The sequence below is a fragment of the Drosophila guanche genome, unplaced genomic scaffold (assembly GCF_900245975.1).
Source record: "Drosophila guanche unplaced genomic scaffold, DGUA_6, whole genome shotgun sequence".
NCBI classification, from domain to species: domain Eukaryota; kingdom Metazoa; phylum Arthropoda; class Insecta; order Diptera; family Drosophilidae; genus Drosophila; species Drosophila guanche.
In genome coordinates this window covers 552120-564502 of record NW_022995747.1, presented here as the reverse complement: position 1 = coordinate 564502, position 12383 = coordinate 552120, and the positions used below count along the sequence as shown (strand labels likewise).

The 12383-nt window shown below is 47.4% G+C and overlaps 3 protein-coding genes across 4 annotated transcripts in view; all 3 read right to left on the bottom strand.

The window, feature by feature from the left end:
- LOC117583648 overlaps nucleotides 1-2462 on the bottom strand; it is a 3330-nt gene extending 868 nt beyond the window's left edge. The window contains exons 1-2 of the mRNA XM_034272101.1: nucleotides 1841-2462; nucleotides 819-965 (exon numbers count right to left, since the gene is read on the bottom strand). Of these exons, the coding sequence (XP_034127992.1) occupies nucleotides 819-965; nucleotides 1841-1985 (292 nt within the window). The 5' untranslated portion in view covers nucleotides 1986-2462. The remainder of the gene's footprint in view (nucleotides 1-818; nucleotides 966-1840) is intronic.
- LOC117583642 (nicastrin) overlaps nucleotides 1-8960 on the bottom strand; it is a 24652-nt gene extending 15692 nt beyond the window's left edge. Inside the window, exons 1-2 of the mRNA XM_034272091.1 lie at nucleotides 8955-8960; nucleotides 451-453 (exon numbers count right to left, since the gene is read on the bottom strand). The gene's annotated coding sequence lies outside the window, so the exon portion shown is untranslated. The remainder of the gene's footprint in view (nucleotides 1-450; nucleotides 454-8954) is intronic.
- LOC117583644 (protein SEC13 homolog) lies at nucleotides 5218-12383 on the bottom strand. 2 transcript variants are annotated; one of them, XM_034272097.1, is made up of 4 exons: nucleotides 12008-12383; nucleotides 11275-11925; nucleotides 8323-8328; nucleotides 5218-5257 (listed from the first exon to the last, which is right to left on the bottom strand). In XM_034272097.1, the coding sequence occupies exons 1-4, from the start codon at nucleotides 12292-12294 to the stop codon at nucleotides 5218-5220; spliced, it is 984 nt and encodes a 327-aa protein (XP_034127988.1). In that variant the 5' UTR covers nucleotides 12295-12383. The 2 variants fall into 2 exon arrangements, with proteins under 2 accessions (XP_034127988.1, XP_034127987.1); XM_034272096.1 differs by lacking the exons at nucleotides 5218-5257; nucleotides 8323-8328 and having other exon boundaries at nucleotides 11026-11925.

Genomic DNA, 12383 nt, shown 5'->3' with positions numbered 1-12383 from the left:
AAGGTAATGCATATCATCAAAATTTGCTCTGTATTTTCAGTGCATGTCACAAATTGGCACTGCGGCGATTTGCATTACCATTTGGATGTTCCCTCGGTTCCAGTCACGACATCCTAACATAAATCCCTTCTTCGACATGGCGCTGCCATTAAGGAAAGGCCTCAGTTCTAGGTCTCCGTCCACCACCCAAGTAGGTCCTGAATGCAGTGAAGAGAGTAAGCAAGCCAGAGGGGAACAATGGGGATTCAAGAATCCAAGGAGCCCAACAGCAGAGGAGCACAAGTGTGAATTGCGCACGAAAACTAAATAAATAAAATGCAAACACAGCGGACACAAGGAGCCTCGGAGGGTGTCGGAGAAGCCATCTGCTAGTATCCATCTGGATGGATGCTTTGTTTAATTCTCATTTAGGTGGCGCCTTGGACATCACCCATCGCCCCACTGCCTGACTGTCTACTTGCCACTTGAGGCACATCAAGAAAGAGACACAGCAGCAGGTGAGGACAGAAGGCGGCAGCCTCTTAAATAATAAATGTAATGTGCATGTCTTAGCAATTAGTTGACGTTTTGTTGCCTGTTCTATTTCCAGAATCTAGCCAAGGAAATCTATTCCAAAGCAACCCGAAAACGCTGCTACAAAATAGAGAAAATCTTGAATGCAAAGAAAAACTAAAATTCCATTGTAATGTTTCCAATTCATCCAACCTGATAATCTTATTTGAATTGGTTCCTATAGAAATATACGTACATCTTTTTTATTAATGGAGGAACCTTGATTTTAGATTCTTTTCGTATTTTTGTTCAATACAATATCTTACCTTTGAGAACATCCGGACAGTTTCCAGCCGAGGGTGCCGAATCATCGCCGCAGAGGCAACGCATTTTGTAGTCATTGGGGTCCTTAACACAGCTGGTGCGATCTATCGCTGTACAGTCATCATGGGCATTGCATTCGCGTCCTTTGACTGAATGAAATTAAATGTAATCAAGAGAAAGTAAAACGTTAAATTAGTGGCAGGTAGGTTTGCTCAACTAATTTCACACTAATTGTGTGATTATTTCCCCACAAATTATCGGCTACTTATCCTATCTATTCCTTCTCGTTTACCAACTCCAGCACCAGCACCAGCACCAGCACCAGCCTATTACTAACTCCAGGCCAACTCCTTGCATGTCTATTGTACCTATTGGTTCATGCCCCCGACTAATGTCCGTGATTTGGCTGGAAGCGTGGGTTGTCATTGCATTTGAGTGACTTGTTTGATCAATTCCTGATTTATGTGTGCCGCTGGTTCTGTTCCATGAGCATGTCATTCAATTGCTGGCGCTCTGCCATAATTACTATTCCGTTTATTTATTTGGGGGGGGGAGAAATCCAAAGACAATCAAATGACAATTGATTGGCTTTGGGATCCAACTATTTGTATGGAAATTAAGATACTGAAAGTCCTAATTAACGATTGGGTTTATGTGTAATTGGATTAGAAAGTAGCAAAGGAACAGGGTCTTAGTAAATGTAGAAGGTCAACGTTTAACCGTAGAATAAAATACGTAGAATCGAAATCAAAATCTGCCCCTAAAAGCTAGGCAACTATTATAGCTGCCTAGTGTTATTGTGCTTTGGTTTAACTTCTAATAAATTTCAAATAAACAGTCTGAAAATTGTCTAAACCAAAAGAGAATTTCCACCTTGCCTGTACTCAATTGTAATCCTTTCAATCACCGAATACCCCAACTCAAATCTGGCTAAAACATTCCCCTAACACCAGCTTGACCTTCCCCACAAACTCCAATTGGAACTCAGGTGCTCAAAGCTCCGTCTCCCCTCCTTTGTACTTACCAATAGGCATATGCGTGGGCGGCGGCCCATTATTGGTCTTTCCGAAGGTGGTCAATGCCGTGGAGCTGACCCCGAAGAGGATGATGAAGACGCCAAAGAGCATGGTCAGGCTGCCGCACTGTGTGAATCGCTTTAGGGGCTGCATTTCGGATGTTAGCGCGTGGGTGGTTGAGGGGCGAAGGTTAAAGCCAAAATCGAAATCGAATCTGAGGTCGAAGCTAAGGTTTTTGGAAAGGATTTCGCAGGTGTTATATAAAATCACGGCACACAATCGGCTCGGTTTGTCCCTCTCCCAGGGAATTTCTCACGCACTTTGAAAACTGAAAAACTGCCCAGGGGCTTCAAGTCGGTTTGTTTAAGGTTTCGCTTTGACGCTTTAGTTGTTTTTGCGAGGCAACTTTATGCAAATTCTCACACCAAAATTGTTTCCGGTGGCGAGAGTCCGAAACAAAACTAAACCGCACGGAAGGCGTTGACTGGCAAACGGGCCACTAAAAATCCTTTAAAATTTGTACAAATTGTATAGGTATTTGGTGTGCTTTGGTTTTGTTTTTCCCTTTAGATGGTCTTCTCACGAAGAGGGTCTTGAAAGCTCGAACCAGTCGCCTGCGCGTTCGGAGTGCAAGTGAAGAATTCGCGGCGCACACGGGTCTTAAGTTGGGCTCGACGTCGCTGCCGACTCGCCGGGCTACTTGGCGCTCGCGCACGCTTCTCTTCTCAAAGGCGCACCAGCACTCCCCACTCCGCACCCTGCACCCCTAATCCATGCCAAGTCCAGCTACCTGCTCCGACTTTCGCCTTGCTGTTGCTCAGCACAACAGAGAGCCTAAGTTCCGTTAACAACGCTTGCTGTACACCCTTTTGGCATGCGAGGAAGGAGCTGGAGGAGAGACAAGAACAAGAGGACGGTGAGAGCTTTGATCGGGGGAAGCTTGGGATGTTTACAGTAAATAAATACTCGAACTTGACATTGCTTGCATTTTTCTGAGAAGAATTAATATATGTTTACATATGTACATATGAACATATGTATGCATGAACGTGCATGTTGCTTTTGCCAATCAGTGAAAACGATCGTATAACTGGATTATCTCGAATAACCTGAGAGAGCAACAAAACGCAGCTCATAAGAATGTTTTGCACTCAATGTGCAGTTCATTAGAAGAGCAGATCTCTTGCTTAAAATTTAATTTATTTCATCAGGCATCCCACTCGTTTTGCACTTGCCACATCATTTCCGTACCCACTGCGCTGATTTGCAGGCATCCATAAAATGTGATTCCCATCCGGACAGACTCACACAAAGCACATGCATGCATAATTAAGAGATCCCCAGAGCAGGTGAAGGGTATTCCATACACTACATTAATGTTAGGGGTGTGTGTGTGTGTGTGTGGGAGGAGCAAGGGTTAGTTTGGGCGCCAAATCTCTAGGCAGATTCTGAACTTGCCAGCTCCATATAATTTGTATATTATACGGGTTCGTATGGCCTGCATGGTTGTGACGGGCGGGGAGGGGCGAGGCGACACACAAGTAAGTCGGATCCAACGCACTTGTAACTTGCTTCGTTGTTTCGTGAGCGAGTTTTTGTTAACGAAGATGGATTTTTATACGCGGTACGAGTGGGACATCAAGGCTATATTGTCAGCATGGCTAAACATGTGTGTGATGGATATATGAAAGGGTTTTCGAGCCCAAGTCGTTATGAATCTACTATTCCCTGATATATCCCCTGCTATTTAATCCTATTCGCACATCTCTGTCTGCTGTGTGCCCTATCTTCAGTGTCTGAAGATAAGCATTAAGAGGTATTCCCCAGTGCGACTCTTGCCTAAAACATTCCCAGTAGTATTGCTGTCGTTTTGTGTTTAGTTTTACCTTCGTGCAATTTTTTATTGTTGTTGGCACGACCTCGCCTCGTCCTCGTCCTCGTCTTGGGCCCACAACTGTGACTGTGTGTGTGTATTCAAATAATGACGAAGAAGCCTACTTTTTTGGGGTCCGTAGAGTTTTGAAACGGCAACAATAACGGCACAACATTAGCACGCACCAAAAGCAACAAGAAACAAAAAGCAAACCACTACTTAAAGGCAAATACCGCTACTCGCTCTAAGCGTCTCGCTCCATTTGGGAGAGTTTCTACACCATTGAAAGGCCCTTTGGAGTTGACAAAATGAGAAAGAGAAAACGCCATAATATATTTATTTTTTGAAACTATTCTGGCCTATAAAAACTGAGTGCTCTCTATGATGGACACCACATTCTCGGCCATGTCGCAGAGATGGGTATAGGTCTGCATGTAGAGCGCGTCACGGTAGTACTTCTTGGAGCGCATTTTGTGTAGAACATAGAGCGGGGGATTGTCGCGGCGAAGTTGCCGCAGCAGAGGGCTGGTCTCCTCCTCCTCCGAGTTCTCCTCTTCGCCTTCTTCGAGGGACTCGGCATAGAAACAGGCCAGCTCCGACTTGAGGGAGCTCTGCTCGAGAGACGTGACTAGCTCCTCCCACTCATCCAGGCCGTTGCCTATGCTGCCCCGCACGTAAATTAAGCGAGATCGATCCTTCTCAGCGCTGTGAGCAACGCAAAGGGGCGGGCACTCATTGAAATCCCCACCCCCCGAGCCGCACTTGAGGGAGCACTTGACTTGGACGAGCTTCTTGAAGTTCTCCTCCCGCTGCTCCGCTTCGGGCAGGCGCAGGATTACTTTTTTGATCGTTTCCAGGCGCATATCCCACTCCGGCTCGCGGGGCTTCTTCAGGGCTTGGTAGAGGCTTTTGAGGGTCTCCAGATCGTCGAAGCGTTCGCAGTGGTAGCCCGCGTTCTGGGAGTTGAAGATCTCGCGGTCGTCGAAGATGCGCTCGTAGGGACAGAGCAGCTCGTGGGGCTGAATGAGGGGCACCAGAGTGGCCTTGAGCTCCGTTACCTTTTGGGCCATCTGTGTCTTTGACTTGTCCAGCACACGGTTCAGTTGCTTCTCAATCTTCCGCACATACTCCGGGGCAGGCAGACACTTACCGTGCAGCTTCAGCACAATGGTGTCCCGATGGTTGCAGAAGACATTGGGGAACACTCGGAGCTCCCAGCGCTGCTTATGCACCAGGCAGCGTCGTGGCCGGAACAGAACTTTCGTTTCATGAACCTCCCCGGGGAAGAGCGCAAAGTTGGTGCGTTCCAGGAAGAAAGTGTCAAAGTTGGAGCCCAGGAACTGCGGTTTGCTTTTGTAGAACTCCGAATTGGACCACTGGCAGGTGATAACCTGCCGACCCACGTTCTCCAGGCGCAGGACCTGCTTCACCACGTTCTCGTATGGATGGCACTCGAAGTAAATGTCCCAGTTGACAATCTCACGGCTACGACGTTCGGGCTGAAGGAATATCTCATCGTTGATGCGAAGAGCCACCGCAGGGATGATGGGCTCTGGCGGACCTTCTCCAATCTGCTCAAGCTCCGCCTGTTCCTCCTCCTGCTCGAGGTCCGTCGACTGCTGGGTGCTGCTGCTGATTTTGTAGAGAGTTTCAGTGGACAGGCGTTCAATGTCGTTGAGGACGTCCAGCTCCTGGCGATTCAGTACCTCCTGCATATTGGTGCCCACCACCTCGAGATCGTCCACATTCGGATAGTACTGAAGCACCCGCTTAATGTCGACGCATCTCTTCTCGATGCTCTCGTCCAGCAGCTCGGAGCCAAGCCACTTTTGCTTCTCTTTTTCGTGTGAGTTTTTCACACTGTACATTGGTCCCATTATCTCCTGCTTGGTGGCTTTGGTTAGCCCAATAATCTCCACATTGGCTGCTCCCTGTCTCTCGGCCAGTGGCAGAGTCTCCACCAGCTTGTTCACCTCCTGGCAATGATTCGTGTCAAAGTAGGCAGGCAGTTCCACGGGTCGCTTGACGGACAGCGATGTGGGATTCATTCGCGTGGCATAGTCCATCAGACGCTGGACTGTGGCCTTGTCCCGCTGCTCCACTGTGGTGGGCAGATTGATGAGCATTTCGTTGGCACTTCGACCGATCTTGCGCTGGATTCTCATCTGCGTCTGTGTGCGGTCCTGCAGCGTGTCGTACCAGAGCTTCAGGCGCTTGTCCATCTCCACTGACGCTTGCACTTCGACATCCAGCGAACCCTGCGAGCTGGACAGATTGGCCATGCCCTGCTTGCTGTCGAATATTTTGTTGACTATATCCTCGACGATCTTCTTGCCATCCTGCTGACTGACCTCCTTTAGGGAATTGGTCCGCGCAAATAGCTCTGAGGTCGAGGTGGAACTCACCTCCAAATCATTATCAGTGGAGTCGCTCTTCGGCTGCCCAATGGTGGTCAGAAATGAGGCAAGATATGATCTCTGTCGCGGCATTTTCTTTAAATATTTAAAATATATTTTTAGATTGTATTTCTGTTGAATTTTGTCGTAAGAGTTTTGGCAACTATGCTTGCTAGGTTCAGCTTTTACCCCTGCTCATTCTCTTATGTTTATTTCGTGGTTGGTGCATGCACCTAATTACGTTTCAGCTTGCAACCACCAAATGAAGCCTCAGTTGAGTGGGCGCTTGTTGCTTTTTGGCAACACAAAAGGTTACAGGCCACGCCTCCTAGCCCCCAAAATAAAGCCAATCTCACAAATCACCATTTAGGTGGATATCGAACAGCGGCAAAGGCGAAGCGGATGTGCAACTCTTTTTGGGGGCAGGGCAGGGCAGGCAGCCTGTCTCGAGGAGGGGAGGTTCATTCTTTGCTTTTGGCCAAGTCAATAATTTACAGCAAAGCGAAAACACTTTGGAGAGCTCTGGCTGGCCTCTAGACATGAAATATTTCCCAATTTTATAAACACAAATTCTTTTCAGTTTATTTTAGGGCCCTTCCGCATCCCATTCTGGTGGAAAATGTCAACATTTTCGGTTGAATTCTCTTCGGTTCGGGCTCGGACTCCGGCTCTTGTTCTTGTTCTTTGGCTGTTCTGCTCGTTTATCTGGGCTCCACAATCTCCTTATAAACGATGGTTTTAATCGCTGCGACAGCAAAAACAATTTGCCCTTAACTAAACGCGCAACATTGCGGCGAATTCATTTTTTGGCACGCACATCGCAGAGACCGGAGACCGGAGACCGGAGCACCGAGTCCTGCCAAGGAATGGAAACAAAAAAACAATCACAAAAATCGAGGGGATATTCCAGTAATTAGGATACATTTCTCACTAAGTGAAAGCACTGTGGTATGAAATGGGAATTATCTGCTGATCAGCTCTATGGAAGTGAAGAGAAGAAAAAGAGAGAAGAGAGAATTTATGCTCTGTTTTTATCCAACAATCTAAAGTGGAACCTCTTAAAGTCATAATTTAAAGGATATATTCTGAAGTATATTCTGATTTCCATGCCTTTGCACCACTGCACACAATCTACGCAAATCGTAGCCTTAGCCAGCGCAGGCTAAATCTGAAATAAACCTTTGTGTAAACCATATCGTACATTCATATATTATGAATAAATAAATTGCTTTTAATTATTATTCAAAAGAGGCAGCAATCCACGTCACTGGACTGGGAGAGGGGGCAGACTCCTCATGCGGCAAAAGTCGTAGATTTATTTCAGATATTTTATTCTTGACATTATTGATAAATGTGTTCTCGGACGGCAGGCAGCAGCAGAAATAAATGAAATGAAAACCGGGAAAATTATATAGAAAACTCACGAAATCAGAGACTGCAACGAATCGGAGGAGCCTCGTTCTCCGGAACCTACTCGTACCCCTCCATGCCCTCCCTGGCTGGTAATTAAAGAACTAATTCCCTTTCAACAATCCGAGCGTCATGTTTTGGTCTTAACTGATGATTAATTAGTTTGGGGTCCGACTGTGGTGGGGCTTCCTTCCTACGTCTATGGCCGACCCCGACGATATATAATTTTCTCACGAAATCTCATCGGGGCTTACTCATGCCTAGAGGTCATCACAATTTTGCTGATTATACGAGCAAACGGTGAACGGAATCGCGTCCAGCTCTCTCGAAGAAATGCCAATTGAAGTCCTTTAATTTCATATTAGGCTCCGGGCTCTAATTGCACACTCCACCGAATGGCTGTAAGGGGGATGGGTGACCCTTTTCCTCAAACCTTTTCCCTACATGCAAGCAAGTTTGTTGCCGTGCGTTCCTGGACATGCACAGACCCCACCCCAGCCCAGCCCCGCCAGTGGAGGCTACCGAATGTTGCATGCAAGATGGTCAAAACTACTTGCCGCGTCGATAGCCGCAACTTGTTGTAGCCTTGTCTCCTCGCCAGCGCCAGCGCCAGAGCCAGCATCGTGTGTGGCCTGACCAAATAACCTTTCCATGACTTTCCCAATTTATCATTCGAGTGGCACTGCAGGGAAATGCACATGCTACAAGAACAAGTGCTCGTACCACGATTCCTTCAAGTTCATTTGCTAATGCACACCTTGATTTTGCATTGGCGACACTTTTGGGGGTCTTTTGCGGCTTTGACTTTGACTGCTGCCTCCTTTACGTGTACGTATACGCAATGTGGAGGTCCGCCAGGGTCTGCATGTCATGTTGCCCCCCAGCAAACGCAAAAACATAAAAACAACTACGAAATGCTAAACCTCACGAACATATTATAATAACTCATGCGTGGTTAGGCTTAGGACGTCATTGGCCGGGTCCGTCCCCTGCCAGGGGACGATTATAATTAGAACGTTGAAGTTTTAGAGAAAATGCCCACACCAAGAGCTGTCGGCCATTAGGCAGTGGGCATTATGTTGGATTAATAGTGGAAAGAAGTCAAAATTTCCCAGGAGAGTGCGACATCTAATGATCAAATAATGGGCAGCAATCAGAGATTTCTGTGAGTGGGTAGAAGAGTTTGACCTTTTATTTTAGATATGGGAGCATCAGTTCTCAGTTTAGATAATAAGAAACAACCAGAAACTGTCAGGTTTCCATCAGGAAGGTCAGTTTCTTCAGACATTCGAGCAATTTCCATTTGGTCTTCGCACTTTTTTATTGTCTGTACATATTAGAGACCATGAAATATGGTTTATGAGGCCATAAACAATGCGCACAAACAAGTCTCTCATTAGAAGAACATGAAATGCAGTAGAACACTACTCTAGAAGACCCAACTCTCACTGCCCATGACGATAACAATGACATATCTAAAACCCAAAAATGAATAACGAAACAGTCATTAGTCGGGGCGTCATCATCATCGGACGTTATTCATTATTCAACTCTCGAGACAGCTGAAGGAGTAAACGTGGCAAGGGCAACACTTTGGGGCAGGCACGGCGACCTGGCGCCCTGGCACCCTGGCACCCTGTATAGCGCCGACAAATATGCAAATTTACGCACATCAAAAAGTGAAAGTTCCAGAGGAGACCATTAAAATACCAAAAACAAGAGAACGTAGAACGTAGAACGGCGAGCGACGAAACCGAAAAAAATCAATGCAGGCCACCGAAGCAATTCGGTCAGTGGAGGCGGCGGCGGGATGGATCATTTTCCTCAGTGGAGCAGGCAGGTGGCGATGGGGTGCACAGCGGGTGGCGGGTTCGTTTGAGAACACGATTAAAGCGCTCTGATTATGGGTTACGGACCGTTTCGTATGGTACTCGAAAAGCGCCAAAAAAAGTTCTTCTAAAAAGTTGCTCAAGTCCGTGGTCCGTGGGTCCGAGACTATTGATGACGGCTCCTCTACACGCAATCCATGACATCACCAGAGTACGAGTACTCATAGTGGTTCGGTGCTCGTTCGGTCTCCGGTTCGGTGTCGGGTTTGTTTTTCTTCTCCAAATATTTTGCAGCTAGCGAAGTGACCCACAATTAGTGTGAGTGCCCCACACCACCAAGCAAAACACACACAAACTACCCCTAGGTCTTACATCAGGCCCAGTCCCTTCCCTGAGGCAGTAGTTGGAATACTTACCACAGGAATTTCACTCTATGCAACCTGCTAAATTATTCTAATAACTTTCTGTTTCTGTTGTTGCCCCATCAAGAGCAGTGAACTTGTGGAGACTCCTCCTGGGTGGGTTTTGTGGTTCAGTGAGTGACATTCTTTAATTGGAATTCAAATTAAAAACGTTGCACGATTTAATCGCATTTCGCTCTCATTGTATTATTAAAATGCAATTATTTTTGGTTTCGCATTCCGGACATGCAATTTTCAATTGTTGCAATGGAAATCCCATGACCTTTGGCGATTACTCATGCCTTGGAAATCTCTCAGAGCCTCTTTTCCACGCTGCATCCATGGTTCAGTATTGCAAATGGAGAGTCTCATGGGTCTATTTTTTAAGAATATTAATTGTTATTGTAGGATACTTAGAGAGCCTCTCAGATAGAGAAATTGCAAACCACTGATGGTAGCTTTATATGCTTAAGGATTTAACATTTCCTTTTCTTTATTAAAGATCAGTTCTTAAGTATACAAACTACCAAACCAGGAACCTATTTATGTTTAACAAGTTGAAATTATCATAGAAATTATGGGGAACTATGGAGAAACCAACTCAGTTCCTAAGTGAAGTTTAATTGATAGTCCACAAGTATTCCTCCAAGTACTTCGATGTCATCTTACACATAAATAAACCCGCTTGACTGCCCACAAGGCACTCCAGACAAGTTTTGCCATACAAAAGTTTTGCAAAGATAACACCAGCAAAAACAATACGTAGTCCTAGTGGTAGCAGCACCCCATCCATACCCCCTACCCCATATAAGCACCTACAAAATGTTTGTTTGGTTCGCGTTTTATCGCGCTGCACGTGTCCTGAATTTACACAAAATGAGTGGCTTCCGTTCTCATGAATGAAAAATTACTTACCAAAGTATCAAACATCAGGTCTCAGAGCGATCCTGTTCTGGGGGCAGACTTCATGGGTTTTCAATTGTCGCACTTAAGAGCTAGGACCACGAAGACCACCGTAGAGCATGTACTAGCCTAATCTATGACTAATTATCAGGGCAACGGGTAGGTGAACGCAAGTCAATGTACCATAAAAAGGAGGTTAATTCTATGCAATTTCGGATGGTGGCACCGTGGCTTTGGGGGCTCCGTGATTACTTTTCCTTTGGCAGCAGACGTATTAATTACAAAGCGGAGCACATTAGGACAACCACTCTCGCTCCACGCTTTCCTGCGTAATGCTAATCGCTGGACATAAATGGCCCGATCCCAGGCACGTGGAGCAAGTAGGGGACATTAGATTTTCGTATATTGTATGCGTGTATGTGGGGGATAACATTTGACAGGGGACTTTAGCTAGGATCGTGGCAGACCGCTGCTCAGTTGGAGAGCTGGGAGTTGGACAAGTTCGAATTGGATAGATTGGAGCTGTGCTCCGAGTCGGAAAGAGCGGCATTCGGCTGCTGTTGCTGTCCGGGTTGCTCTTGCTGCTGCAGCTGCTGCTGCTGCTGTTGTGAAAGGTGAGGATGGTGGGGCTGCTGCGGCTTGGCTTGAATGGTGGTGCCCGACTCGTAGTTGATGCGGATCCACTGACCCTCGCTGTTCTCCTTCCACAGTGTGACGTTGTTGTCGCCTCCAGTGACGGCCAGGATGTTGCCGGTGGTTGACCAGGAGATGCTCCAGACGGCATCGTCGAATGTGTGCAGGACACTGGATGTCCACTCTGTCAGATCCGCATTGCTGCTCCAGATGATCACGTGACGGTCCTGCGAGGCCGTGGCTATCTGCGAGCGTGGCAGACCAATCGATGGCGCCCAGGCCACATCGCGCACCCAGTCGGAGTGGGCCTCCAGGCGCTCCTCCTCCACCCAGCGATCGTTGTCCTCACGCCAGATTTTCACGAGATTGTCGCAGCCACCGCTCACCAGGCGCTTGATGGCCGGATTGCGCGAGGTGGTGCGCTGATCGAATGCCGGATCTGGGGCCTGGGCCGGGCACCACGAAATGGCATTCACCCCAATGGTGTGAGCATTCGGTATCTTCTTGGCATCCCAGGTTCCGTGCTCCGTGTTGCAGGTGAGCACCGAAATGGAGCCATCGGAGCTGGCGCAGGCCAGCACCAGACCGTACTCATGGGGGGCGAAATCAACTGAATTCACCGAGGAGTCATGATTGCTGTACTCGTAGCTGAAATGTGGCAAGCGACGGCGGCCGCCATTAGAAGATAACGTCATGCCTGTGTGTGATTGTGTGCGTTTCGATTACTTACAGCTTGGTCCAGTCCCTGGGCGTTGTCGATTTCCACACAATCACCTTGCGGTCGTACGAGCAAGAGGCCAGAATGTTGCCAAACTTGGGATGTGCCCATGCCACCTGCCACACGGGCCCCTGGTGGCCCTTTAGTTCTGCCAGAGCCTTGTTGTTTTTGCGCGAATGAAAAATGCGAACACTGCCGTCGGAGGAACAGGTGGCCAGGAGGAGGCCGTAGAAGTCCAGAGCGGCGTGGTGGACCATGTCCTCGTGCTCGGTGTCGATTTCCTGCAGCAGGCTCACCATTTTAAATTCAATTTATTTCCAATTACCGTAAATAAATGCAAGTCGTGTTTTTTTCGGCGCCTTGACGTGGAATTCAGTGTGACCGCTGA